Raw genomic sequence first — 27158 nt, forward strand, 5'->3', positions numbered from 1 at the left:
CTTTATTCATCTACCAAGGGGTTGTATACATTTCAACGGCCTTCGAAATTTCGGGCCAAAGGCGTTTGGGGGCATCAGCATTAGAGCATCAAGCGGCACATGCAACGGCACGCAACAGTATTCCACGAACCTTGAACGGTCAGCATTTTCATTTTGTAACGGCGGCATCCATCGAGGCTGGACCAGCCTTTTCGTTATTGATGCAATTTGAAAGGACTCGTCTCCTGTGGAGATGACAACCCCAAGCGGTAGTCCATATATTGGCGCGCTCTCCCGGACGCGGCGTCATGTTTTCCCTTATTTGCTTGCGCACTTTTGATCTTGGTGGAAGTTGGCCGGACATCAAAAGGTACAGGCATTTATACCCCCGACAACTTTACAACGGTCATCACCGTATTCGTTACTTCTGCGTCATGGTACTGGTCAAGAGCGGGTTGAATACCATCAATATCTTGGAGGAGAGGTCACTGGATGGCTCATGGGTTGATCCTCTTCACACACACATACACACAAGACAATGGAGAAAGGCCCAAAGACAGGGGGCGGGCAGGATGCCTCGTGGGACAGAGGTGCCTCAGTGAAGGGAGGGCGTAGCTGATACTGGCTTGAATAGCTTTAGTAGCACAAATATGATGCGATACAAGTGATTCTAGACCCTACATTGTGGTGCCATGCTGCACGTGTTGGTGGTCATGCTCCATTCATCCAGCTACGTTGGGCCCTGAGCCCTGCGTGGACACTGTTGGTAGAACAGTGCAACTGTTGTAGAATTCTCGCGTGCAGACCGGTGTGGATACGGTCCTCGTGGTCAGTGTCAAGCCGCATCATGTTGGAGCGCCTGGACCAGCTTTTGACATGCATCCTGAGACAACAACATGATGATGGTAAATCCACATGGATCGACAAACAGCCCCGCTGTTGGGTTTCTTTTTATTTTTATCCTCGAAGAAAAACAAATTGACTGGTGAAGGTTGTCGATGCTATATCTGAACTAGCAAAAAAAGATCCTAGAGATCTGATTTTTGATAACAATGTTGATAGATTCTAGAGTACAAATGCGACATTGTTCGGCCCACTATGGAAAGGTACGAGTAGCCGCTCCAACCTGACTGAAAAAGAAATGGGGCAAAGGTTATAAAGACTGTGCTGATGATCAGCACTGTACTCAACACCAATCAAGTCGAGAATTCGATAACAAAATACAAGTGAGGGGCAACTTTCTGATGACGCCAGGCTGTGCAAAGCGCTTAGGACCGTTCCTTTAGAAGCCCTCGCCACTAATCAATCATCTCAGCCAGGGGCCCCCATTATCAACTGCAGATCTCAAGAAGAAGAAAAAGGATATGCAAGGGGGATTTACAGGCGTTTTTGGTAGGTCGCATGCTTGTTTTGCCTGCCTGTCTGTACTAGCCACCCGCGCATGGCACATACCATAATACAAGCAACGCGCAATAAGCGTGGGTCTTTTTTAACGCTAGCACTTGCATGTGCACCTGCACTGCCCTGAATCAAGAGGGGGTGAAGCGTAGGGGGCGGTCACGCTGGACCTGTTGCTTGCTGCAGCAGCTGCGTACTGGGTGGGGGGTGGAGAAGCGGGTTTGGTGGTGGCACCCTAGGCTGAAGGAGGGGCGCAGTTTCCTTCTGAATCAAACCAACCACAAGCTGCGTGCATCTCTTTCAAGAGACACGGCGGCTCATCTTTTATTCATTCTTTTTTCTTTTCGTCCTTGACTTCTTGAACACAGCCCTTTCTTACGTTTCAAGACTTTACATGTTTCTGGATTTTTCTTCATATCGAACGGGAAGATCTTACTCGCAGCCTCCAGAAGAACGAAGAGCTGGCTAAGGACCTCGAGGAAGTGGACGAGTTGAGGACCTGCCCCAAACCGCCTCTTTTACACTCGCACAGACACAAAGAGTGACACTGCATCATCGTTGACCGAAGTTGATATCCCTCGGTAATACGAGACACAACGCCACTTTTCCGTCTGAACTCCCCTTGCCACTCGTTTCCCAAGTCGGCATTTCAATGCTCGTGAGCCGTGCGTGAGACATAGAGGGGTTATCAGGCGGGGTCAGCCCAGTTCTAGGAGCAACAACCCACCATCATCAACAGCAACAGCAGCAGCAGCAGCAGCAACAACAACAACCCCTCCTTTTTGCATGTTGATAGAACCCCCCCCCCCCCCCTCCTCTGGGCTCCTCGTTTCTACCTGTGGTTATCAGCATCAGCCGGCATCATCACACACATACGCACCACCGATTATGAAGCCTTTGGGAATGGAAGACCCCGCTTCCTATTACGACCCGCTCTTCGGCGACTCGTACGCCGACCCGCTCTTCGACGCGGAGCCGCTGCGCCGGGACCCGGAGGCCGAGTCTGTCCGCTCCCACCCATCTTCCATCTCCCATGCCGCAGACCAGACATTGCTGCCGCACCGCATGCCGTCTCTGTCGTCTAGACCTCAAACCCAGAGACTACAGAGGCGACGGAGTCGCTACCTCTATGTAAACGGCGTCCTGGTCCCGGTTACGTCGGCATCGATGTCGTCGCCTCTGGCCCATCCTCAGTCATCGGATCACGGTGCCAGCTGGACTGCTGCTGCTGCTACTACTACTGCTGCTGCTACCACCGCATCATCACCACCATCATCATCACCACCACCGCCGCCTACTCTTAGAGCGACAGTCCCGCACAGGACACTATCTCACAAGAGGATCAAGTCGTATGGTGTCTCCGGGACGACCTCATCCTGGCTGTTGGGAAGCGGCGGCAATAGCAACGGTGGTGTCTTTGCGGACGCAAAACGACAAGCTTGGACCGGCGAGCGGCGAGAAGTTAGAAAATTACAGAAAGACCACCCAGTCGGGTCGGCTCGACCGGCGTTCACAATTGCCATTGGGAGCAGCGGCGACGGAGGCGCGGACGAGGTTGTTGGTGCTGGTGCTGGTGCTGGTGCTGGTGACAAAGATGGGTTGAAAGGGTCGGTGCTGGGGATGAGGCGAAAGATGGAGAGGCTGAAGGGACTGTATAGAAGGGGGTCTAAGGAGGCAGTGATGGGTTCGACAAATTCACGCTGATGGGGAGTTCAGCTCAACCCACAGTCACTGAGGGTAGTGGCTTGCACTCTATTCATTTTTGCGAGCCCCCCTATGATTGACCATTTATAGGATTGGTGTCTGCACATGCAACCCGCCTTACTGTGCTGGTCCGTCACTTTCATGGCGTATAGAGACATGAAGTAACACGAAGTCTAGAATTGTTGACATTCTGGGACAGGCACACGAAACTGTCCATACTTCTCCACACCTATATATAGAGAAGCTGCACTGACGAACCTGTCTAGTATGTATAGAACCAGATTTATAGCTGTGCGAGTGCCTGAACCCCCTCTCGAGTTTTGACCAAGTTGCCGTGTGCACTACGGACTGAGCCTCTCTGTTCAAATGTCCTACACAATAAGCTGAATTGGGACACGATAATTGATTAATAAGGTCGATTGTTTTAAAGCTGACCATTCTTGGCGCGTCTTACATCGAATCTACTAAGTAGTGAAGGGCCTCCTCTTAAAGCAGCTGTCCCAATGCAGGGCGACGGTTTGATATCTTACCCTAGCTGGGCTCCAAATCCTCCTCAGCCGCACCACCAATGGACAGGCTTGTCAGGCAGTACAACAACAGATTTTTACAGACACAAAACACCTTCTATTCTACTTTTCAATTAATCTTCAATCATCTATGTCAATCGACCCTCTCTCCATGTCTATGTGCACCGCTAGCATTGCGATCATTCGGCCAGGCAGGCTCTGCTTTCCAAGATGGGCCTCAGCGGAGTGCTTGCCATCCCACTATTCTACACCCTCGTCCTGGGATTCCCTCTCCTCCTGCCCGTGATCGTCCCCCTCCACTTCTTCATATCCATCACCATCCTCCTGCAGAGCATCGTGACGAGAGGGCCGCTGTCGGAATCATGGATGTCGGGAAGACTGCTCGCTCGCTGCCTCACCAAGGTGCAATCCTGGATCGACATGTGTCTGGCCATGTGGTTCGTCCTGTTCAACTTGATAATCCTGCTCCCTCTAGGCCTCTTCTACTTCTTGGGCTTTATTCCTCTCACTCTCTATCTTGGCCATATGTTTGTTGTGCCCAAGTTCTGTCGGAGGGCTGTTCTCGCACCGGTTCGACTCGTCGCTCCCAGGGACGAGGCAGATCTCGTTGATACGGTCCCCAAGGCGTTGGTCGTCGTGTACCGCCTCATCAGCGGCAGTGGGGCGAGCATCGCAACAGCTCTCCTGCGCCTTTTGTCTTGGTCTCGATGGGCTCCCACCAGGCTATCCGTCCCTGCCTCTCGTCTCGACCGCCTGCTATGGAACCTGGCCAACTCGGACACGGGAGAGGCACTGGCGCTGGGCAGACACCGGCTCCGGGCCAAGATGGCTCTTGTGTTGCGGGCGGTAGAAAGCTCTGCCGTGGTTCTGCTGGTTGTGCCCAACCTCATGGGAAAATACCTAGAAGTGCAGTTCTTCTTCACGCAGCAGGCGCTCATGTTCGTCTGGCATCCCCTGCTCCTCCCCGTCCTGCTGGGCAGCAAGCTCAGCGACGCCGCGGCCGACCTGGACAGCCAGTGGTACACGAGGCAGCTCCAGCGCCAGTCCGGCATCTACGCCGCCCTGCCTGTTGTTGCTGCTGCTGCTGCGTGCGGCTCCCCACAGGCCCAAAAGATACGCGTCCTGCGCATCACACCGGGACGTCGGACGGCGGCCCTCGTCTGCGTCCTCCAGGTCATCGACCTCGCTGACCAAGAACACCGCCGGCCTTCTTACGAGGCCCTCTCGTACGTCTGGGGCAGGCCGCTCCTCAGTCAGAGGATCCAGGTCAACGGCCAGCCCTACTGGGTGACGGAGTCGGTGTACCAGGTCCTGTGTCGCCTCCGACGGCCACGTTCCACCCGGACAGTCTGGATCGACGCGCTCTGCGTCAACCAGGCTGATTTTGCCGAGCGTGGGGCCCAGGTGTTGTTGATGACGAGGGTGTACGAGGAAGCGACCAGGACGATCGTGTGGTTGGGCGAGAAGGCAGCGCCGTGGGGGTCGGCATCGACGCTGCGGCCCTTGTCTTGTTCGGATCAGCTTCACCGTCGCGGACGAGACTATGGGCAGATGCAAGGAGGCCCAGGAGGAGGAGAACAAATGAGGAAAATTGGCTATGGAGATGTTCGGGTCATCAGTCAGATCCTGAAGAACCCCTGGTGGACGCGGGTCTGGGTCATACAGGAGCTCGTGCTGGCCAGGCAGGTCGTTATGTGCTGTGGGCCGCACTCGATCACTTGGGACAACTTCTGCCGTCTCGTCGATGCTTGTGCCTCCAAGCCTTACTTTTCCAAGACCCATGGGCACTATTCACAGATGCAAGCATTGCGCGCCGAAAGGGCAAAGAGGTTCACCAGTACTCCCGCTTCTCTCGCTTCTTCTTCCCTTCCTCCTCCTCCTCGTCCTCACAACGGCATCGTCTCCGTGCCTGTCTCCAGGATGGAGTACTGCTCAAACCTCCTCTCTGCGATCTTTGAGTTTCGCGGGCGCCAGGCTACCGAGTCTCGAGACCGAGTGTTTGCCTTGCAAGGCCTCGTACCAGAGCCGAACCTCACTCCGCAAGACAGAAAGACACACCCGACCAGCCCTTTTTGTCTGATCCGCCCCGATTACACCCGCCTCCCGTCCTTCTTGAGCCTCGAACTGGCGTGGGCGTGCATTCGGGAGACCAGATCGCTGTCCATTGTCGCCCTCGCCGAGTGTGCCAGGCAAACCTTCCCAAGCGCGCCAGACAGCACCAATGACAACAGGTACACGTACGTCCCGAGCTGGTGTCCCGCGTTCATGAACCGAGAGGCCGTCACGCAGGGATTGCAGTGGAGACCGTTCTGGACTGGGTTACCGGGGGCCAGGAAAGGGAATACTAGTTTCTCGGCCGCGGGCCATCTGCCCGTACAAGAGCCTGCTGTGTTGGAAGCAGCCATCGTGCTCGAGGATCCATCGGACGAGGCGGCGTCGCAGCGGCTTCAGCGTCTGCCCATCCACGTCCTCCGCGAGCTGCGCGCAGAGATAACCCAGGTTGGTCCCGTCGCGGGGGTCTCGGCCTACCAGCTCGGACGAGAGACGCTGAGGGTGATGAACAGAGAGGCGGACTCGTTCATGCAGAGTTTTTCTGCACGTGTGGACTGGCGTAGCGTGCTTGCTGAGTGGTGGGAGATGGCGGCGAGAGAGGCGCGGCGGCGACGGCGACGGGATCGTGGGTCTCCAGACAGTGGTGGTCCTCGATCTGATGAGCCCACGGACGAAACGCCCTGCTGGGTGGCTGAGTTCTGCCGCACGGTCACTGGCGGGGTGTTTTCCGTTCCTCCCCGCCATCTTCCTCTTACTCCTCCTCCTCTAGAGAGTACTTGGGGCAGGAAAAGACCGGCAGAGGCTGAGCTGGCTTTTGGAACGGTAGAAGATGCGGCGTACCGCGAGGCCCTGGAGGCTACCTGTCGAAATCGACGCTTGTTCATAACTGCTGATGGGCGTCTCGGCTTGGGTCCGTCCGAGGTTCAGGTCGGCGATGAGGTGGACGTGCTCATAGGGTCACAAGTGCCGATGGTGCTGAGGCTGGCAATGAGGGATAAAAGTAGGGAGTCAATGGGCTATGGGGACCAAGACTGGCTGTATGTTGGTCAGGCATACGTGCATGACTTGATGGAATACAAGGGGGGGAATGATGTGAGGGAGGATATCGAGAGGGGTAGGGTGGCGCTGGAGAGGCGTGTGCTGGTTTGACGAGAGGGCATACTACACTGTGATGATAACATTGAGCGCAAGGAACACAGGTAAGACAGGCTTGCCCAGCTGGATTTCCCTTGCGGCACACTCAGTGATGTTGTGAGTCGTGGAACCTGTATAGCACCATCAACCACCCAAGAGAAAGGGTGTGTGTATGTGTGTGTGTGTGTGTCTCTTTTTCTACACTGTCTCTGTTTCAGCATTACCATTTCCAGCACTCTTCAGCCCTGCCTCCTGAATATGTGCCGTGTGCAGCTCTTCCAGTGCAGGAATAATGAGGCTCTCAAGCTCCACATCAGGATCTCCCTCGGGCAGCAGGGCAGGGTCCAGCGGCTTGTCCTCAGGCGGGGGATGGAGATCCTGTTTGGTCTCCTCCATCTCGCTCAGGGTCCTCTTATGGCCTGTCGCCTTCATGCTCGCGACGATGCCGGGGGTGCGGATCCACTTGTCGGGCCGGCCAGGCGCGACGAAGACAACCTCCCACTTGCGGGTGGACAGAAGGTTGCCAATGACGAGGTTGTGGCTGTACCGCTCTAGGGCGGTCTTGGCCTTGTGCACGAGAATTTCTTGAGGGAAAGGAAATGGTCAGCGTCCTCCTCCTTTTTTTATATTTCTTTTCGAGTTTTCTTGTGGCTGATGGTGTAAATCGACGACGCCACGAAACAAGCTTACCTGGATCCGTCTCGAGCTTGAACGACACGATCATGCACTGGGGCGCCCACCCGTCGACCAAATTCTTTAAGAACTTGGGTACCGGGTCAAGATCCACAATGAGCCTCTTACTCCGCGGCACCTTGGTAGTCGAATCAAAATTATCAAACTCTTCGTCATTACCACCACCACCGCTCAGAGTAGGACTGGTCTTCAGCGAGGACGAGGCCTTCTTGACCCCGTCCGCCGCATCGGTGCTCTGGATCTTGTGCTCCGCCATTCGGTCCTGCGGCAGGAAGAAGTCACTCGCCGCCGCGGCCAGATACAACAACCCATCCGGGCCCAGACGGTGCATCAGCCTCGCGATGGCGCGCAGCTCGTGCAGGTAGTCGCCGATGGTGACAAACGGCACTGTGAGCAAGAGATTCTTGCTTGTCGCTGTCTGGTACTTGCGCAGGACGTTGAGCATGCTCTCGCCGAACTCGGGCTTGGCCACCACGGTGCCGCCGGGCCCCTCGTCCAGAAAGTCCAGGAAGCAGTTGGTCGCGTGGCTGTAGTGCCGGCTGTATGGGAGCAGGCTGAACTGCCGATGCAAAAAGACGACCGCGTAGCCGTTCTCCAAGAAGTACTCGGCCGACGTGGCACCGCGCGTGCCGGCACTGAAGTTGTCGATGAACCGCACCGTCTGCTTCTCAAGGGGTACAGTCGTGCCGCCAGACGTGACGAGGACGACGCGGCGTTTTGCGGCGGCGTGGAAGTCGATGAAGTCGCGGGCCTGAGCGATGTGCTCTGATAGGGCTTTTGGTGGCGGGTTGGAGCTGAAGTATTGGTCCTCCACGGCCGCCGGTGTGGCTTCTGCTGAAGGAGCCATCCTTTAATTTGCTGTTGGTGTGGTTGAGGCACAGCAACAAGACAGATAAATTTTGACAAGATTGGCAGTGGTCTTGATGATAATGATAAAAATGACGATGTCGTCTAGAGAGACCCAATCAACCAGAGGTCAGCTGACTGAATGAGTTTTGTAGAAATGAGAGAATGACTTTTCAGGACGACACTGTTGGTCAGCTGTAGCAGACCCTGATATGGTAGTGTTATAAAACAAGATCAATTGTGCTTCCACAGATCTCGAGTGTCTTGAGGAACAATGACAACCTTGACAGAGAAGATGAAGGAAAATGTGATGGTCTGACGGTAATGATGATAATGATGCTATCAATTCATATGAATGAACACATGACTGTTTTTCTCAGGAATGAGTGGGCGGATGATTCGGTGAAATGAACTCATTCCCGTTCACAACCTCGAACGGCTTTGCTTTATCTCCCTCGGCTCCGGCTCCGAGCGCTGCAACTTGACACCTGGGGCGTTCGTTGGAAACAATTGCGGGCCAAAAAGCACATGACGACGATAAGTTGCTCACCTTGTTCGGGTTCCCAGAAAACACCGGCGCACCTCTATTCAATTGGAGTTGCAGTGGTGGAGAGACAAATGAAACCTCTGCCTGTGACTCTTTTCCCGTCTCTCTCTGTTGACTCTGCTCCCAACAAAATAGAGAAAATAGAGAAAAAGTCCCGAAAGGTGATGAGTCTCGCCGTCGTGTCCGGAGCAAAGGGAAAATATTCCGTGTAGATCGCGCGCGCACAGACGGGAGTCGAAATACAGCGTTGATCTCGGCCTGCAGGAAAGGGTTAGGGTTAAGGGAGGTGAAGACAGGATCTTGTTCCGTTGTTTGGTAAAGGAAGGAAAGAAGAAGGGAAGAATGAAATAAAGTAAAGAGAAATGGACAGCTGTAAGATTATGCCTAAAATGATTTTATAAGCTGGTGTTTTGTCAAGAGTGATGACTGATTTGAGTAATTTTTGAACCTGCTTTTGAAGAATACGGCTCCCCAGGTATAGAAGGTTTATCGCAAGTATGAAGGACGGCTCAAGAAGCCCTATTGGGTCATGCATAGAACGACAATAAAACATGAATACTCCTGTCCCTTGATATCCTTTTTTAATAACACCATACCAGCGCTGAAGCCAAGTACTATCCTGTAAAGTGAGCCTTGTGGCATCCTACGAGCGAGCTCCCACGCGGCCAGATGTAGGCCACGTTACCGCATATAAATATACTGTCCGTTCTATGCAAGTTGTCAAGTGAATAGCCTGCGAAGAGAGAACAAGTCTCCTACCTCGCAGCAACCATGCTCATGTAGACCCCCCAGACCACACCCGCAAGGGCACCGACCAGACCCCTGACCTCCACACTCCTGACGACAACGAAATTGAACAGGCTCACAAACGGCCACAGCTTCCACCCATCCTTCATGATGGGCATGAACTCCAGCTTGGCCCTCTCGACCACCACCCGCCAGTCGACCTGCGAGTAGTCCAGCGCCTTGCCGCTCGCGAGGAATGCGGCGCTCTCGCTGGCGCCCGTCGTCCGGTGTGCCATGGCGGCCTGGATGCTGTGCATGAACATGCTGAACATGAAGGTAATGACCCCGGCCGCGATGGTCTGGTCCAGGAAGAACTTGATGGCCGTGTTGCCGATGTTGAGCTTGGGCTCCACGAGGCGGCCCTCGCGGGCCTCGCAGTCGAGCTCCTTCTCGTTGCCCGAGGCCGCGGACGAGATGGCCTCTGGGGTGGGCGTGGGGCTCGTGGACGGGAAGCTGGACTCAATGGCCTCTTGGACTGGAGAGATGTGTGAGTGGGCAAGTGGAGGAGCGAGTGAGATGGGTGGGGGAGGGCCCATGAGCAAAGGAATACCGCAAACTTACACAGGAAGTTGGGCGGAGTGGATACCACGGCGAAGAGGAAAAATTGGAATACTGGGACCCAGTCGATCACAAAGGATTTCTATTGAACTTGTAAGTCTGGGCAACAAATGTCTGGTATGGTCTCATGACGGGAGTAGATCGAAAACAGTATGGAAGGACGTATGTCCTGTCTCTGCGTCACCGTCTCGTACGTACCTCACTGCGGTAAGCGCCTATTGCTTGTGCCATTATGTTGGACGTGGCACTGAGGACCGCCGCCTGGATAGTCCCCGACACAATTGGTGGCACCGGCATCTTGAACAGAGTGTGTCAAATATCGGAAATAAGCCCTTGTGAGGTAATGGCTCTGTTCTGCTTGATTCAAGACGCGTCTGGTTCTCACAAATAGAAACTCTGAAGACTGTGAGAAGACGAAAGATGGTGATGTTGAGGAGAGAGTACGGCAAGGAACTGCAGACTGTCGCAATTGTAGTAGAGAAATTCAGCAGGCCACGCTGTTGTTATCTGTCATGACCGCTAACCATGGGCGCTCTATAGTGATGATTAGTGCCATGTCAGGCTGCCATCCACTGGAGTGTTAGGCTTTGTAAGCGATGTCAGTTGCTGGTCTACAGGGGCACAAGCATCATTGGATGAATCCTTCGTCCAAGCAAACCACTAATTATTCACGCCAATGTCTGCGAGCTTAAATCTTCAGAGACCATGACTAACTCATACCTACTGACTTTAAGTCTCTGATGTTGCTGCAGAAATCCAGGATAACAAAGACATATAGCATGCTTGTCAGAAGAATTTAACTCGGCCAAGGGCTCTGCAAGAAATATCTGAAGGAGAAATGGCACCACCTTCATACAACATAGTCCTTGTATATATAATATAAATAAATACGCTGTGGTACATAATACAATAACTGATGTGTCGGAAGAGTAGGAGTAAGCTCCACCCCTGCCTGCCGCTGCGGTTTCGCATCTGAGGCTCGGCGGATGGGCCCCCCCTGCGATCTAGAAGAGGGTTGGCGCTGATTGGTAGGCAGGCTGGCAGCTAAACGAAGCTCCTCTATAGCTCCCCGGGCCTACGTTCAACGTCTTGTCCTGACTAGACATTCCTCGCCCACCGCCGAGCAACCCTTTCTCGACTCCTCCCACGCTCTCTAATTCGTCCTTCACCGTTTCTTTCGCTTCTCCCTACACCGCCAGCGTCTCGATACTTGGCGTTAGTCCAGAGACGTTGCTTGCATCGAGAGACGGCCTCTCGACTAATTCGCTCCAGAGTGAGCAGTGCCTTCGCCCTCCCGACCTCGCAAACAAGTGAACCATACACCCCAGCCCCGACGAAATGCGATTTCGATCTTGACGCTCATACCATCCTCTCAAGCCCACATAAGTCATTACACACTGGCGCACACTTCGCCTTACTCTGTTGCTACGAGCTTCGCACGAGACCATCACCACGCGCATCGTCTGCCATTCGAGAGAGCTGCACCTACGAGCCATCTAGAATTACCTCGCGGACTGCTCTTCACGCCTTGTTTCTTAAACAAACTTGGCAGAAGAAGAAGAGACATAAAGAAACCAATCAGGGGCTGACTGGTAGAGGACTCGGGACTGCAGATTTATTGGTGCTGCAATAATTCTCGTAGTGCCCAAGATCGAGTTTATTCGACCTTGCTAACTTGACCCCTCATACACCTCCTGGTTAGCCAGCTTCCTCGACCTGTTGCGCAAAAGATCTCTGAGGGAGAGAAAGAAGCTGCTTGGATCTAACCACCACCCAGTCCAACTCATCTTCTGATTCAGAGAGCACAAGGACATTTGTTACTCGTTTTTGCATTCCAAATCCATCAAGTGGTCAGAGGCAAGATTGCAAGCACAGAGCTTCATCTTCAGGATCTCGGAAACACAAGAGGTTCCTTTAGAGAGGGCCAGCGTCACAAAAACTGGGCATTGTTCACCTGTCTGCATTCCAAAAAGTCTTGTCAAGGATCTGAGGTACTAGGAGTGTACGTACTGTTAACTCTTTACCTTCATCATGTTATTTATACCCTGGGTTCACAGCTCTCCCTTTTCTCCAAACTCTCCTCCTGTTTGGTCTACTGTTTCTCTGCACCCCGAGGAGGAGGATCCTATCGGTGTTTTATGCATACTGATCTCCGGGTGGCTGACACAGACTATATTGGACTCCTGTACTTCTGAGCAGCGAGACAGTCAATACACCTCATCCAAGTCTTCGGCTGCAGCATTCTGAATTAATCCAAGTTTAGGCTTGACAAGATGGCTGATGAGGAGTTCGAGATCGACGTCTATGGAGACGCAGACAACGGCCAGGATCACCAAGCACAGGAGCAGGGACAGGGCGCAGAGGAGGAGTACGGTCATCATGACGATAAAGGCAATGTTGACACCAACGGCGGCGGCAACCACGACGACGCCGCCGCCAACGAGTATAACGAGGCCAGTGGTGACCATGGCTTCGACGGCCATGATGACGCCGGCGAGCAGGCTGCTCCTGCGCCCCAGCAGGGTGTGAAGCGCAAGCAGGAGCCCGATGACCGTCCCACCGACCCACGTGCCACCAGTGCCTTGCTGATCTCCGACATGCAGTGGTGGAACACCGAGGACGAAATCCGTGGCTGGATCAATGCTGCCTCCTGCGAGGACGAGCTGAAGGACATCACCTTCAGCGAACACAAGGTGAACGGCAAGAGCAAGGGGTATGTTTCTGCACTGCACCCACAACCCTTCCATAACCTGTACGTCCCTTTGTGAACACATGTAGCTGACATCCAGTGTCCAAAATAGCCAAGTTTATGTTGAGTTCACATCTGCCCAGGCAGCCACTGCAGCCAAGCGCTCCATCGAAAGCTTGCAGTCCGGTGGTGGTGATGGCAGTTCGAACCAGGCGCGCCGTGCCACTGTAGCCTTCCACAGCGCCCACAACAACCCCTTCAAGACGCTGCCAAAGGACGCCCCCCAGCGTCAGAACCGCGACAGTCAAGGCCGGGCCGGTTCTACCGGTGGCACCTACTCCAATGGTCCTCCAGCCACCAACTTCCAGGCCGGTGGAGGCGGCGGCGGCGGAGCTGGCGGGAGCGGTGGTTTTCAACAGGGCAACTTTCGCGGTGGCCGCGGAGGCTTCAACCGTGGAGGTATGCGTGGCGGATTCGGGCAGAACTATGGAAACAACATGAATCCCTACAACAACAATAACAACAGCATGGGCGGCTTCAACAACATGGGTGGAGGCGGCTTTGGACGCGGTGGTATGGGTGGCGGCTTCGGTCGTGGCGGTCCAAACATGCGTGGCCGAGGCGGCATGAACAACATGATGGGCTCCGTGCCCCCAATGATGGGCGGAAACATGGGAATGGGAGGCATGATTCCTGGCATGAACATGATGGGTGGTGGTATGGGCGGTATGGGTAAGCTACTCACCCCTGCCTCTCTCTTTTGTGCACATCTCCTGGCAGTAGACTTTCTCTGCACACGGCTGGCGTGGTGCTGCCTCTTGTTGGATTCCGGCTGACCCATGGTGCCTGATTGTGTTCTCAGCAGGTTTCAACCCAATGTCCGCTGGCCAATTCAACCCTGGCTTCTTCGGTGGTAACCAGGGCGGTGGTAACTACGGTGGCAACAACCAGGGCGGTGGCGGCGACTGGGGCAATCCTCACGGTGCTAAGCGACCAAGAGGCGAGTAGAACTTGGCTCTGCCTGGACTCGGCAACCCTACAAGCCACCGAACATATCCTGCTGTTCCATCGCACCCAGACGGAAACGAGGCGGGAAACGGTCGTCGTGGCGTCCCGCACTACTAACTATTCGAGATACGACCGTCTCGATCAGACGCTATGACAAACAACTTGTCTCAACACCCAACATATTGTACTACTACTCAACAAGGCCTACCGTGAATATCATTTGCGGTTACCTGCTACAGATTTCAGCACCGGAAGTGATCGATCCAGCAAGAGGGTATCGGCCTATATTTACGATTGAGATACCTCACATTAAGTCAAACGGTGACGATAATTAGTGATCGTCTTGCACTGCGGTGAGGAAGGACGGCAACTGGGCGTTCCCTTTTGGCTATGGGGCCGATGAAATTGCAGACGACTGGAGTTTGAATTATATTTTATTTTTCGGGACGGGGAATACGGTGTTCAGAGGATTAGAGCGGAGAAACGCAATTGTTTTCGGAGGGGTGCCCTTTGTACAGTCTCCCTCCGGCACTTACCTATATCTGCTTTTGGGGGGAAGGGGGATAAGGGGTCTTTTTCTTTCTTTCTTTTTTTCCATTCTCGCGCAAGGATCGGAGTGGTCTCACATGAGGATATGCAGGTCATGGCAATGCATCTTTGATTTTGTTCTTCAGCCCTCCTTTTGTTTCTCCCTTCTCTCTGTGTCTATTAATAGGTGATGTTCATGCTTTTTCCATTGCAGCACTTGGATTTTGGACTACGAAATGGTGTTGAATGGCTGTGGAACTGATATGAGACCTGAGAGTTTGCGTTATAAGGCTAGCAGTAAGAGCATACTCTTCTGCGGAATTCGACTTTTATTTTCTCTCTTTCTTTCCATGGTTACATGCTCAGAGCTCCTCAGCGTTGCTTTTCAGGAATCGTGCAACGGCTGTGTTGTTGTCTCGTAAAAAAGAAGCTCTGGTCTTCGCGAGCCTAGGTAATTATGACATGGACATGTCACACCGGCTGTAGTTGACTCCTGGCCCTGGCAAGCAACTAACTTTCTGTTCTGCCACTGGAACAACAACTAATCGATACGCGCACATCACTTTGCTCAGTGATTGGGCAACACTGTCCAGAACCGCCAGAGCGCTGCCCGATGCCAATCGTCTCATTTCCGAACTGTTGCTGCCTGACCAGTCACCAAAGGAGCATCCTGATCACAGGTACTGACGTCGTGCGAGCCAAATCTTAGGAAATCTGACTCGAAGTCACATAAATTCCAATTATAGGGCAATTGATCGGAAGCTGGGTCAGTCTGTGTTGCTCGCTCGACTGTCATCGGCCGTGGTGTTGCGCACAGTTGCAATGCCGACCCGAGAAGGCCTGAGGGAGAGGTGTCGATGAAACCGTGAATAAATAGCATGATTTATGGAAGCCAAAAGACGTCGCAGAACTCAGTGCTGCTCATGGCCACGGGAGAAACACAAGGACCTCACTGGTCTTCCTTTCCGAATCCCCTATATCGCCGCCGATGCACCGGCACGCGGCTTTGTTCGCATCATTCAACGCGAGTGTCGGCTCCTGCAGGGGGCTGGTAAGCCAAGTCGATTCTCTGTAAATTTACCGAACTTTTGTACGAATCGACAAGTACAGTCCTACGGGATAGACAAACTAACTTGTAAATATCGACGGTGAGTTCTCCACGTAGACATTGTTCTGCCGTCCACCGCTGCTTGCCACGTTATGGTGGGCCAAATGGCAGGGCTCACCGCTGCTACTATACGAGTTTCCACACGAACCTGATCAGGCTGTCTACAGAACATTCTCAACAGCTTCGTCTCAGGGGAAACCATTCGAGGTGATATATCAGCTTCAAGTGTGGATCGACGGCTCCGTAAAGACTAGTCACGGTTTGTGTCGGTCTGGGGAAGGGTTGTGTCGGAGCTATTGGGTGTTGCATATCGAGAAGTACTGCACTGCGGTGGATTCGAGGCAGTGGTCTTCTTTGCATGCAAGTGTCAGGGCAGCGTTGCAGCCATCAAAAAAAAAAAAAAACAAGTGCCTGTAAGGCAGCAAGCTGTGGGTAGCTCCAGCCACCCAAATGATGGACGTGGCTTTCCCGGAAGCCATTTGTCTGCTTGTGTGGGCTATGAGAGCCTCTTTAAGAGGCTACAGCAGTGCAGTGCGTTTTGTGTTGTTGTTTTTTACCGACCGGTCCAGCCCAACTGTCATGTAGGGTCCCCTTCGGCCCTCGCCGTCTGCGCCTCATGCATGCCCATTGGAGCACCGCCTATTCGGTCCAGGGGCAGCTTGGGAAACAGAGCTCCGCTATCAGATGGGGGATGCAGGTTCCATCCCCACCCGGGGGTGCACCTCCTGCATGTGGCAAAGCAATTGAGCTGGCAAGTGTTGTTGCTTTCGTGGGTGCACATGTGCCATTCGTTGTCTCTGCAGGCTAGGCAATTTTCGGCAGAATTCAGCGCTGCACCAAGCCAGTTTCTAGAAACCATATAAGAGTACTATATGATCCAAAGACAAGTTGAGATCCAGTGTGTGTTTTGCTTTGTGTGTATGTGTGCGTGTCGGTGTGTCACCTCTTGTCGAAATCCAAACCTTTCCCTTTCTCCCAAGAAGCCCATTGGGAAACGTCCCTCGAGCTCGATGCATTCCGCCTCGTGGTTCTGCTCAAAATGGCCTTCACACCCAAGATACTCTCCTTCGGTAAGACCACCTTGATCGACTGCAAGAAGCCCAAGCCTCATTACTCCGCTGACTTTCTGATGTGTTGTCGATCCCAGATGGGGGTGGGATCCGCGGAATATCAAGCCTCTTGATCCTCCAAGCCATCATGGAGGACATTAAGGAGGCACAGAAGCTTCAGACGACCCCTCGTCCGTGCGAAATATTTGACATTATCGGTGGCACCAGCACCGGCGGGTAAGTTTTTTCCTTTCTGCTTCTTACTTTCTTTTTCCGAATGGACAAACCCCAAAGCATGAAAATGTAGCTAATTTAGTTGTTAGAATTATTGCCATCATGCTTGGGCGCCTGGGCATGACTGTTGAGAGCTGCCTCAAGGCCTACCGGTCCGTTATGGAAGAGGCCTTCACACCCAAGTTTCGATGCCCCATACCTGGTCGATCTCGGACCACATATTCCTCCAAAACTCTTAGGGATGCCATACGAAGGGTCATCACGGACGAGTGCGACGACCCTCAGTGTCTGGCCACGAAGTGCTGCATCCACGCTAATGAAGTCTTTCAAGATGGGTCTTGTACTAAAACGTGCGTTTCGAAACCGCCCAGCCACTCACAGAAGCATTCTAGTTCGCCATCGTGAGACCCCTAAAAGCTGACCTCTCTTTCTCATTAGTATCGTCCTGGCAGCCCCAAAGAAAGATCTAGACGCCCGACCAATATTGCTGAGGACATGCGACATGTCCCCTGAATTCAGCAACTGTGCCATCTGGGAAGTGGCTCTTGCAGCCTCGGCCACACCAAAGCTCTTCAAGCCCATCAAGCTGGGCAAGAATCGGGTGGAGCTGGTAGACGCCGCGCTGGGATTCAACAACCCATGCGAGGTCCTCATCGAGGAGGCCCAGGTCCTGTACCCATCGGCTGAGAAGTTCACCATCCTCAGTATAGGTACGGGGCGGGGCAGCGTTGTCGCCCTCCAGAACACACGGTTATCACCGACGGCATCAAGCACCGAGTCGACGAACAAGGTGGACGAAAAGCTTGAGTATAAATACCGAGAGACCGCACAGTACCATAGGTTTAGTGTGGATCATGGTCTGGAGGACATCACGCCCGCGAACTGGCAGATGAGCGATCAGGTCGCCGCACATACGTATACCTACTTAAAGGGGAAGAAATATAACATCCGAGAATATGTCGACAGTCTGGCGACCCTAAGCAACTTGGAGATTTCAAACACGAGAAATCTCGCTGATCAGCTGGCTGGGAAAAGAACGTTAGTATTAGCACGCTTGTTTATCACTCTCCATTTGATTGCGAGACAACCTCGGAACACTCAAAATGCCTTCACTTGCTACACAATCCAAATCTGAAGACAAGCCTGCTGACAGCTTCTTTAGGCCGAATATCACTACAGCAGTAGTAGCTAAGAGCAACCCAGCAGCCCTACAACAGCCGACAATACGTATGATTCAAAATCCTCCTGGCAATAACCTGGAGCAACCAAACCCCATAGCACGGAATCCTTCGGGGAATTCCATGGACATAACGGATTCACATGAGAACAGCAAGAATTGGAAGGCCATACTTGACTGAGTTTTTGGGACTGATCCCTCGACCGGTAAACCATCCTTTAGTCTTGTAGGATTGGAACAGGCCTCAAGATAGGAATCTCGGTCTCCTATAGCAGCCTTAGAGGACGAAATGTGGTGATTTTCTTTTTGTATGTAAAAAGAAAGAAAGACAAAAAAAGAATAAAACATTTCTTGGGGACTACCACCTAGCCAATAACGGGCTTTACACACCGCAAATGATTCATCGATTTGCACAGAAACTCTACTTTACCATCATGCCCCTCTACCAAACTCATTTTGCATCGCCCATGTCCCCCATATGCTAACTCGTTTCAAAACCTTTTTCGAGGCGATGATCGGGAAATGGTTTTTTTCTTTCTTTTTCAGATCCACATCTTTGATCTTAAGATCAAAGTCCAACCCCAGCCATTATGAGCGAAATCTTGGTTTCATCCTTCTGAAGAGTGTTTGGAAGACTTCCATGTCCGCCTCCTGCCGGTACTCTGCTGTGGTGAGTTCCTTTTTCGCCTGACGGGCAAGAAGGGACTCCTAACGGGCGACCATGAGGGCGTCGCGAAGTTGACAACACGCATTGTACCAGGTAGGGGTGAAGGTGACCTTCTTGCTCTTGACGTGGTCGGATTTGGACACGTCCGGGGTAATGATGTGGTCGCCAGTTTCGCGACTCCCTGCTTGATCAAATTAGACCACTGTAGGCTTGAAGAGTTCCTGGTCTGCGATTACTACATTACGAGGTGAAGGGGAGGGGGTACGAGTGCCTGCATCTCTATTATATTCATGATAGCAACATTATCTCATTCACGTCTTCCCAGCCCTGCGTCTCTTCTTAGCAGGCTGCTCAGGAGAATCCTCTTCCCTGTCTCGTTTGTAGGACTTATTCGTCTCTATCTTCCGGTCCTGCTCGGCTATCTTGTCCTCCGTCGCCATCGCCCTCTCCACTGTGCGAAATGTCAGGGCCAGTCGCATAGGCATGGTTTTATCCACAGTGGCTGCGTGGTCCAGGTATCGCTGCGTATGTTCTCCATGCATGAGCACAATGTCCCCATGATCAACGGGAAACTTTAGGAGGATGCGGTGCGCACCTCGCTTCTGCTCCATTCTGGCCCTGAACAGTCGCTTCCACTCCTGGTGGTCAATCTCGCCAGCCTCGCGCCGCTCCCAGATCTCCTTGCGGTATGCGTACTCTGTGCAGCCCTGGATCAGCGGGTCCTCGTCGATCCAGGTATCCCCGGCCTTCTCCTGGTGGCTCCTGGCCGTCAGTTTCCGTCCATAGTCCCACACCGGCTTGATGGCGACCGAGAAGGTTCCGCGTCCGCCGAGGGTCCAGGTGGCCACGTTGGGACCCAGTCCGCTCTCGCCGTCGTCGTGCATGGACATGGCCATGTCGGCAAGGTAGCATGCAAAGTACAGCTGGTTGAAGTCGCCGGTGCCTTCTAAAAAGTAGGGCCCCAGCCAGTCGTTCATCTTGTCGACGGCCGCTTTCACCTCGGGTGGCCCATGCTCGAAGCGGGTCGTCCCAAGCAGAACGCCAAAGATGTACCGGGCGCCAAAGTTGCTGTTGAAGTGATTTGTGTGCACCATGCCGGCTGGGGTGTTGAGCATGCGCCGCTCGAGGTTGAGCCGTCCGAGGTTTGCCAGAGCCAGCATCCTGGTGAAGTACTCGTTGGCCACAGCCATGGCGGTGGGCTTGGCCCTGAGGATACTGATGCTGCAGCCCGGAGCAAGCGTGTACTGGTGGACCGTGAAGTCTTGAAGTGAAGGGCCTTGTTGATATCCAGGGAGTCGGGTGTAGTCAAAGCCAGCCCATTTTCTTTTGGCCTTTTCAATTTTCGTACACCCGTCCAGGAACTCAGGTGTGAGAGCAGGTGGGGAGGCTCTGATCGTAAATGTGCATTGATCGTTGCGACAGTGCCACTCGTGCCAACGGACGCGAGTATTGAGCATGCCGCACTGGGGACATGCAAAGCCCCGCATTAGCCCGTGACACAGAGCCACAATCTTGTCCTGGTCGATGGGTTGTCTTTGCAAATCTACCATCAGGTCGTCATAGTTGGCCCTTCTGAACGCCGTTGCAGTAGGATATAAGAGGGGGTAGCAAGGTTCCAGGCCTTGGATGTTAACCGATAGTCTGTCCCAGCGTTCCTTTAAGAAGCTGGCGCTGTAGGTCCAATTGAGCTGGAGGGCGTCTTGCTGTATGGGATCCCCTTCTGAAGTCCACCACTCCTCGCAATCAGGGTTCAGGCACACAAAAGCTTGCTCGAATATTTTTGGTGAGCTTTTGTCACAAGTCTCACACTTGTACGTTTCAGCCTTGGTCGTGTAGTCCCTTGAGGTAATTACTGGCGGTTGACCATGTGCAGGATCTGCCCACCAGCTCTGGTGTTCAATATCGCACTTCTCGAGCCTGACCATCCATATCTTTTTGCCCTTATCTGCAGGCTCTGGCCAGATAAATGTAGGAACAAACCAGGCCAGTGGCCAGCTGTCCTGATTCTTGGTCATTGTGCATGGGAACAATGGATACCCATGAGACTCAGAGCTTGTAGCTCCTTGCTGAATCACAACACCTATAGGTCTCCTTTCCTCCATGTTCCTAGTGACCTCCTTCAGCCTTCTTCTGGTAGTTGCAGGAGCTGAATCAGGTGTGTTGATGGAGGTGATGATAACCTCAGCATCCAGATAGGCTCCTGGAACAAAATATTTGCCTAGAAGCAGGCCGAGGCAGAAACCTGAATCCTCCTCACCATTGGGTCCTATGTTGCGAGGGTCACCTCTTACTGTAGCATAGTACCCAGCCTGGATGGTGTGAAACCATGTTGTCGCGTTGATAAGATGAGCCCTATGCTCGGCGAAGTATGGCGGTGGAACAGCAGATTGCCATGTTTTCTGCATGTCGCGTCTGAGGATGGCATCTTCATATTGAATAGGTGGGTCTAAGGCAGCGTTGTCGGCCATCTTCAAAGTTACTCTGACAAAGGGCAGAAGCGGCAGGGTTATAATGATTTTTGGCAGTTGAGTTTATCGGCTCGTGTCTGTTTCTTGAGAAAGCATTTATCAGTATTTTTCATGAGATCTAGGATCGTTCTGGAAGCTTACAAACTTGAAGAAGAATGCTGCTATTGTTTCTGAGTGATTAGACTGGTGCTGGATTGAATATTTGGTTGTCCAAGTCCTTCGATGTTCTTCGATGATGTTGGTGTGACAAGATTGCTGAGCAATGAGGACTCTGATTGTCCCCACCTGGAACAATGCTGAGATGATGATGATAATGACCTCAGGACCGAGTCAATTGTTATGATCACTTCAAGGTCATGGCTGCCCTTTTCAAAGGATCAGCCCGGCATTATACCATGCCCAATGCAATTCAAATTGAACAAGTCCGGCTTTCTCTGTGCAAAAGTCCTGCATTATTCCAGCAGAAGTTCAGAATTTCTTGGTCCAATGCTTTATCACAATGTTTTTCCTTTGCTATACAAAGCTTGGATTTTCCCTTGTGTAATGTTCATGCTTTTCCTCATTGGACTAGAAAATTCGAGCACCTTGTTTTGCTCTGTCATAAATGCTATAGGGCTTGCCTGTTTAGAATGGCTTAGCAGGAGACTTCCATTTTTCCTGTGAATGGATCAGCTTAGCAATGACATTCGGTTGCAGGCCAAGTGGCTACAACCATGGGAAAATTTTTCTGTGAACGAGATTTGGAAAGTGGAAGAATTTATCCAATTCATATCCAGTAGCTGCACAGCCAGGTGACTTCAATCACGCTCAGTATTGAGCTATCAATACTGCACTTTGGGAAGAGAAAAGATTTCATTGGCTTAAACAGAAAAGCAAACATCATAGATGCATTATATTATATGATTTTCCAAGTATTACTCATCAGTGGAAGTCTTCCAGTAGGCACCAGGGCTGAAGTAAGGTGGGCAGACTAATTTATATATTGACTTTCCTCATGAAGCAAGAAAGTACCACGCCATGAAGATCTGTAGGTATCCAGGTAGGCTCTTGATATTTTAGACAGGCTTTGATTTACAGAAAGCGTAAAATTAGCTGTAGAAGAAGTGCTTTACGAGAGTGTAGAGAGTCTCTGGTTTGCCCAATCGATGTGATCCTGAAGGCATGCCAGGCAAATCTTACACTTATGTATTCAGGTTCACAGGTAAATGATGATTGACACTCACTAGCAGTCAAGACATCCTTGGACGGCTAGCTCGCTGGTTTGTCTAGACTAGGGACAGCTGCTTGACCTGATGATTGACAATCGTTGAGTCATAGAAGATGTTTGATAGTTGACGTGTCTCTTGGTGAGTGCAGCCATCAAGCCCAGGACTTCGGAAAATGTCTTGTATCTTGTGCTGATTATGCCAAGATGGCTGTTAGGAGCCCCGGCAGGGCCCATTCACTCCACATGCTGGCCTCAGAGTGCTTGACAAACCCCGTACCGTTTCACCTCAACCGCTTGATAGTCCCTCTGATCAAGTTATGTATTTGTTCCCACCGCTTGAGCAACATCTCCCTACGACTCTGGTTCAAATCTGCACTGCCAGCCTCAAACTGCAGGGCCTTCAGCTGTTTCATCTGATCCGAAACTTCTGAGTCATAGTCTTTGAGGAGCGACACCAGGACCCCGTCCGCTCTGCGCTGGCTCTTCTCCCCATCGTCCAGCCCGTTCACAAACCGCTGCCACTCCTTGGTCGACAATCCATGGTGCATGCCCGCCAGCATCAGCCGCAGCGCCACTTGTGTGCGGTGGCATGCGGTGTCCTCGTCCAGCACGTACTTCCCCAGGAACCCCACGGCCTCGAGGTCCTCTTTTTGCGCATCCGACAAGGAGGGGAGAATGGCGTCGTCCAGGCAGACCTCGTCCCAGCGGTTCTGGTCGAGCACGAAGCCGTACTCTACGAGGAGAAAGTCGTTGGGGTGCTTGCCGTAGCTGATGTGGACCTCCTGACCCTTTTCGTAGGACCGCGTGGTCCGGAAAGAGTACGTGGTGGCGTGATTGAAGGCGACTTCGCAGCCGTCTTTGTCGGTGTGGTTAAACAGATCGGCGACGGGCTGCAGCACCATGTGGTCGGCCTTGGGGAGCTTCTTGGTCCGCGGGGTGACGAAGTAGAACGTTCGCGTGTTGACGAGCATCCAGGCATAGAGATACTCTTCCTCCGTGCACGAGGCCCTGACCCCACCTCGCGTAGAGAAGGGGAACGCAGCGGACACCAGATCCCAGTCCCGCTCGAATTTCTTCTTTTGCTTGCGCAAAAGCTTCGCGGCGGCGGCGGGAAGGAATGCCTGTAGGGAAGCAGGCCAAACCATCGGCATGGAGAGCTGTATGTTCTCCCATGTTGGGACGACGGCGTCCCATTTGGCGTAAGTCGTGGCGTTTTCCGTCTGGTTCAGGGCCAGGTCGGCGGCCAGCAGGCCATGGACGGTCATGTCCTTGGGAAGTTTCTTTGTAATCGTTGACGGGACGGTATCCAGGGTTCGTAGTATTGAGCAGGGGACCGTGAGAATTTCCGTGCCTTCTGGAATGTGGTCTGTTGCAACAACTGCATGACGATATCAGTACTTATTCCTAAGGTCTGACCGTAGAACCCTCCGCATGCAATGCAGACAACAGCAGGTTGTGGCATTGTAGGTACGTTCACAGCCCGCAAACAATCACTCACTTCCAAAGCCACGTCCAGAGAGCCTCATGGGCCGTATGTTGTTGATCTCCACGCCGAGACCCTCGGCCCAGGCCAGGAGCTCTTCATGAATCTCCTCGAGCTTGTCATCCATATTGACGACAGCGTTCTCGAGTTAGATGGCCTGTGAAAGTAACTCTAATTGAACGTCTTGAGGCCAAGCTAGGAGGGAGCTCAAAGGTTGTCGTTTGATGGAATGTGGATTGACTTCAGGGCCACTGATTAGGTTGATTTTGAAAAGTACCAGCTTTTCTGGCCACGGTGATTCACTTTGGAGCCAGCTTCATATAAGCCCAGTCCTGGCCCTTGAGCGGTCCACGATGCCGTTAGCAAGTGGAAGATGATACTTTGGTGTCACAAACAATCCATTGCATCTGAAAACTTCCAGTGTCTGATGAAGCCAAGGGTCCTCTTTTTTCCTTGGTTGGAGATGAGGAGGAAGTTCTCGCAAGTGACTCACTGCCAGCCCTGTCCTGGTATCCGCCTACTGAACCAGACCCTCGAATCTGAGGGAGGTAATTGAACAAGGGGAAAAGAGTCGTAGACTGGTAGACCAGAGTGCAAAAATTGTACAACTATGTCCTGAGTCCTGGGTGAGCACTGTGTATTCTTTCGAAGGAAACTGCGAGTCGTTGACCTTTTATTTTCACACCGCCGTGTACGAAATAATATTGCACTGTACGGCCCCGACCGGCCCCACCAAGAGCTCTCTCCGTGTCTTGCCGGCCGGAAGCTGAGCTCCCAAGCCGGCCCCGATACCGTCATCGAACGATTTTCCAAAAAAATAGCTCCACCACCATTCCTGCACCATCTCTCCGTCTCGAGCTCCCGTACGTTCATCCTGTCGCGATGGTCGTCTCCGAATTCAACTTCTCCCCATGACGAAGCTCATATTCCCAAGGTCAAGAGCGTCGGCGCTCTTGCGAGGCACTTATGGAGTTTGCCAGGCCGCATTAATACCGGCCGCAGCGTCTTCGTCAAGTCAGCCCAGGCCGTTCTCCGTGCTCAGCCGGCCGACGCCGAACTACCCAGGCCACGTTCCGCTCACACGTGTCGAGCGTGCTGGGCTGGCTATTGGGTCCGGCATTATGTCCTTCCTGGACCCATACCGTGGAGGCAAGGCCTTCTCTTTTCTTTTCTTTTTTTTGCTTTCTTTCTCCTCGCCGAGGGAGGGACTTGACTTTTACTAACAGCCATGGACGCCAGACCTCATTGCCGCCTTCGCCGAGGCAACCTCGTCACCCTACTTCATCCCCCGCCTCCGCGACGCAATGCTGCGCTCCCCAACAGGCCGACGCATCCTGCGCGACCGTCCTCGGCTGACCGCAACGTCTCTCAACCTCCCGCACCTCCGGACCCTGGGCCCCAACACCGTTGGCCGCACTTACGTCGGCTGGCTCGACCGCGAGGGCGTGTCTCCCGACACGCGGTCTGCCGTCCGCTATATTGATGATGAGGAGTGCGCCTATGTCATGCAGCGGTACCGCGAGTGCCACGATTTCTACCACGCGCTGACGGGCCTGCCCATCGTGCGGGAGGGAGAAGTCGCGCTCAAGGCCTTTGAGTGGGCCAACACGGGCCTGCCCATGACGGGATTGAGCATGTTTGCCGCGCTGACATTGAAGCGGCGCGAGAGGAGGCGGTTCGTGGACACGTACCTCCCCTGGGCGCTGAGGAACGGCTGGAGGAGCGAGGAGGTCATTAATGTCTACTGGGAAGAGGAGCTGGAGACCGATGTGGATGAGCTGAGGGCGAGGTTAGGGGTGGAGAGGCCGCCTGATCTGAGGGAGATCAGGAAGAGGGATAGAGAGGAGAGGAAACGGCAGAAGTTGCAGGCCTCTGGTGGTCGCAATTACTCGCAGACAGCAGCATGAAGGCCTTGTTTGGGCGGTTTTGTACACTACCACTCACCTGTACCGTTACCACGAGGCTCATAGAGTCGCTAGGGCAACGCATAGCCACTTCAGACCGGTTCAATAGAATCGCATTAAGGTATCATGTCATTGCATCGTGTCCTTTCTTCCTTGACTTCCCAGCAATATACTCTCGCCCACACTTCCATCCTTTTTTCTTTTCTTGTTGGGCGGGCCTACAGATCCAGCAGGTCGTCATCGTCCTCGTCCTCCCAGCCTTTCCTCCGGTTGATCACGATCTTCTCTTCCTTCTTTTGGTTGTTCTCCGCCACGGCGTTCAGCAGGTCCTTGAGCTGGTCCTCGGTGACCTTCTGCCGCAACTGGCCCGTCTGCGCCAGCATGATCAGCCTGTTCTCGATGTCTGTTGCCCGCTCCTCCTTGACCATCCGGATGCGGCCCAGGCGGTCGGCGGCCTCGGGGTGTAGGATCTGTTGGAGGACGGATTGTCTAGCTTCGGCTGTGCGAGAGGAGGAAAGACGAGTAGTTAGCTTCCATGTCCATAGGCTTCATGAGGATGTTTTGGGTGGTCGCGTGATGCTCGTTGGGTAGGAAGGGCATGGATGTCCCAGTTATTTTAAGAGGGGTGAGGGTCGTCTACCTTCTTGCTGTCTGATGTGACACACACACGCGGATAAAGTCAGTCATCCGAGAAATACAGCAGTAGTAGATTGAAGGGGCCGCAAGAAGAGGCATAATCACTTACTTCTTCTGCTCAGCGCCGCCCTGGCCTGAGCTGCCACCTGCACCTGCGCCACCCCCTCCTTGTTGCGCCTTGAGCTGCTCGAGACGAGCCTTGCGAATCTGTTCTCTGTTGGCATCTGTGGACACTTTATTGAGGAATCTTCTGCTTGTTTGTGACATACCTGTTCAAGTTCTGAGTCATCCATGGCTGCACATTTGTGTGTCTGAGGAATTAGTAGAGAGACTCGCAAGAGGTGCGGATCCTAAGATAAATAAGTTGGTGGGGTCAAGCTGCCCCGGGCGGGCAGGCATCCGCGGTGCTGTATAGCCTATATCGATAATGCCCATGCGCCCTAAACAGTACCCGAAACCACAGCACCACAGCATGCCCGCGAAACTACACAATGTGCCGTTCAGATATTCGACAAGCCTTCAATGTTGATATCATACGGAGACACACGATCCTTCTACAGTATGCCTATTTGTGTCGGCCTCAGTGCAGCTATAAGTAGTTGAGTCCGATTCGAAAGACCAGTGCTGCCCGGCCAGGCGAAAGCTTTGGGTGATACGATCAACTCGGGACTTCGAAATAATAGCACGGACACAAGATTGAATTGGCAGAAAATTTATTTCACATATAATTTATGTGACAGGAGTTGTGTGGCGCTGGGCTCGCTCTCGGAAATCAC

At 53.0% G+C, this 27158-nt stretch overlaps 12 protein-coding genes across 12 annotated transcripts; 5 read left to right on the plus strand and 7 right to left on the minus strand.

The window, feature by feature from the left end:
• Positions 1 to 192: 192 nt before the first annotated feature.
• On the minus strand, positions 193 to 554 carry M406DRAFT_102345 (uncharacterized protein; the record flags this gene model as incomplete). Its single annotated transcript, XM_040915004.1, has 1 exon — positions 193 to 554. The coding sequence occupies exon 1, from the start codon at positions 357 to 359 to the stop codon at positions 195 to 197; it is 165 nt and encodes a 54-aa protein (XP_040776029.1). The 5' UTR covers positions 360 to 554.
• A 1535-nt stretch (positions 555 to 2089) lies between these two features.
• Positions 2090 to 3373, plus strand: M406DRAFT_106993 (uncharacterized protein). The gene has a single exon (XM_040915217.1). The coding sequence runs from the start codon at positions 2164 to 2166 to the stop codon at positions 3079 to 3081; it is 918 nt and encodes a 305-aa protein (XP_040776030.1). The 5' UTR covers positions 2090 to 2163; the 3' UTR covers positions 3082 to 3373.
• Positions 3374 to 4820: 1447 nt separating this feature from the next.
• M406DRAFT_242811 (uncharacterized protein) lies at positions 4821 to 5339 on the plus strand (the record flags this gene model as incomplete). Its single annotated transcript, XM_040916188.1, has 2 exons — positions 4821 to 5113; positions 5195 to 5339. Coding segments are annotated over 2 exons (438 nt in total), but the record flags the coding sequence as incomplete, so codon positions are not given.
• Positions 5340 to 6992: 1653 nt separating this feature from the next.
• M406DRAFT_260623 (DFP-domain-containing protein) lies at positions 6993 to 8334 on the minus strand (the record flags this gene model as incomplete). Its single annotated transcript, XM_040917381.1, has 3 exons — positions 6993 to 7184; positions 7236 to 7378; positions 7485 to 8334. 3 exons carry the CDS (start codon positions 8332 to 8334, stop codon positions 6993 to 6995), a joined length of 1185 nt encoding a protein of 394 aa, XP_040776032.1.
• A 1016-nt stretch (positions 8335 to 9350) lies between these two features.
• M406DRAFT_322865 (uncharacterized protein) lies at positions 9351 to 10681 on the minus strand. The gene is made up of 3 exons (XM_040919707.1): positions 10423 to 10681; positions 10228 to 10306; positions 9351 to 10141 (listed from the first exon to the last, which is right to left on the minus strand). The coding sequence occupies exons 1-3, from the start codon at positions 10519 to 10521 to the stop codon at positions 9636 to 9638; spliced, it is 684 nt and encodes a 227-aa protein (XP_040776033.1). The 5' UTR covers positions 10522 to 10681; the 3' UTR covers positions 9351 to 9635.
• A 1765-nt stretch (positions 10682 to 12446) lies between these two features.
• On the plus strand, positions 12447 to 13254 carry Hrp1 (the record flags this gene model as incomplete). The annotated part of the gene is made up of 2 exons (XM_040915003.1): positions 12447 to 12937; positions 13026 to 13254. Coding segments are annotated over exons 1-2 (669 nt in total), but the record flags the coding sequence as incomplete, so codon positions are not given.
• A 1486-nt stretch (positions 13255 to 14740) lies between these two features.
• M406DRAFT_322868 (uncharacterized protein) lies at positions 14741 to 15136 on the minus strand. The gene has a single exon (XM_040919708.1). It carries the CDS (start codon positions 15076 to 15078, stop codon positions 14905 to 14907), a length of 174 nt encoding a protein of 57 aa, XP_040776034.1. The 5' UTR covers positions 15079 to 15136; the 3' UTR covers positions 14741 to 14904.
• Positions 15137 to 16501: 1365 nt separating this feature from the next.
• On the plus strand, positions 16502 to 18347 carry M406DRAFT_352046 (FabD/lysophospholipase-like protein). Its single transcript, XM_040922662.1, has 5 exons — positions 16502 to 16627; positions 16705 to 16843; positions 16930 to 17190; positions 17279 to 17878; positions 18003 to 18347. Exons 1-5 carry the CDS (start codon positions 16597 to 16599, stop codon positions 18196 to 18198), a joined length of 1227 nt encoding a protein of 408 aa, XP_040776035.1. The 5' UTR covers positions 16502 to 16596; the 3' UTR covers positions 18199 to 18347.
• A 648-nt stretch (positions 18348 to 18995) lies between these two features.
• Positions 18996 to 21152, minus strand: M406DRAFT_331384 (uncharacterized protein; the record flags this gene model as incomplete). Its single annotated transcript, XM_040920625.1, has 1 exon — positions 18996 to 21152. One exon carries the CDS (start codon positions 21150 to 21152, stop codon positions 18996 to 18998), a length of 2157 nt encoding a protein of 718 aa, XP_040776036.1.
• Positions 21153 to 22670: 1518 nt separating this feature from the next.
• Set7 (Set7, ribosomal lysine methyltransferase) lies at positions 22671 to 23945 on the minus strand (the record flags this gene model as incomplete). Its single annotated transcript, XM_040915400.1, has 2 exons — positions 22671 to 23737; positions 23858 to 23945. Coding segments are annotated over 2 exons (1155 nt in total), but the record flags the coding sequence as incomplete, so codon positions are not given.
• Positions 23946 to 24703: 758 nt separating this feature from the next.
• Coq4 lies at positions 24704 to 25840 on the plus strand. The gene is made up of 2 exons (XM_040926189.1): positions 24704 to 24991; positions 25082 to 25840. The coding sequence occupies exons 1-2, from the start codon at positions 24754 to 24756 to the stop codon at positions 25747 to 25749; spliced, it is 906 nt and encodes a 301-aa protein (XP_040776038.1). The 5' UTR covers positions 24704 to 24753; the 3' UTR covers positions 25750 to 25840.
• Positions 25841 to 25872: 32 nt separating this feature from the next.
• On the minus strand, positions 25873 to 26695 carry M406DRAFT_322870 (DNA-binding TFAR19-related protein). Its single transcript, XM_040919709.1, is given in 5 exon segments — positions 25873 to 26245; positions 26387 to 26394; positions 26477 to 26479; positions 26492 to 26589; positions 26652 to 26695. 5 exon segments carry the CDS (start codon positions 26673 to 26675, stop codon positions 25965 to 25967), a joined length of 414 nt encoding a protein of 137 aa, XP_040776039.1. The 5' UTR covers positions 26676 to 26695; the 3' UTR covers positions 25873 to 25964.
• Positions 26696 to 27158: the final 463 nt, after the last annotated feature.

Source organism: Cryphonectria parasitica (genome assembly GCF_011745365.1).
Source record: "Cryphonectria parasitica EP155 unplaced genomic scaffold M406scaffold_5, whole genome shotgun sequence".
NCBI lineage: Eukaryota > Fungi > Ascomycota > Sordariomycetes > Diaporthales > Cryphonectriaceae > Cryphonectria > Cryphonectria parasitica.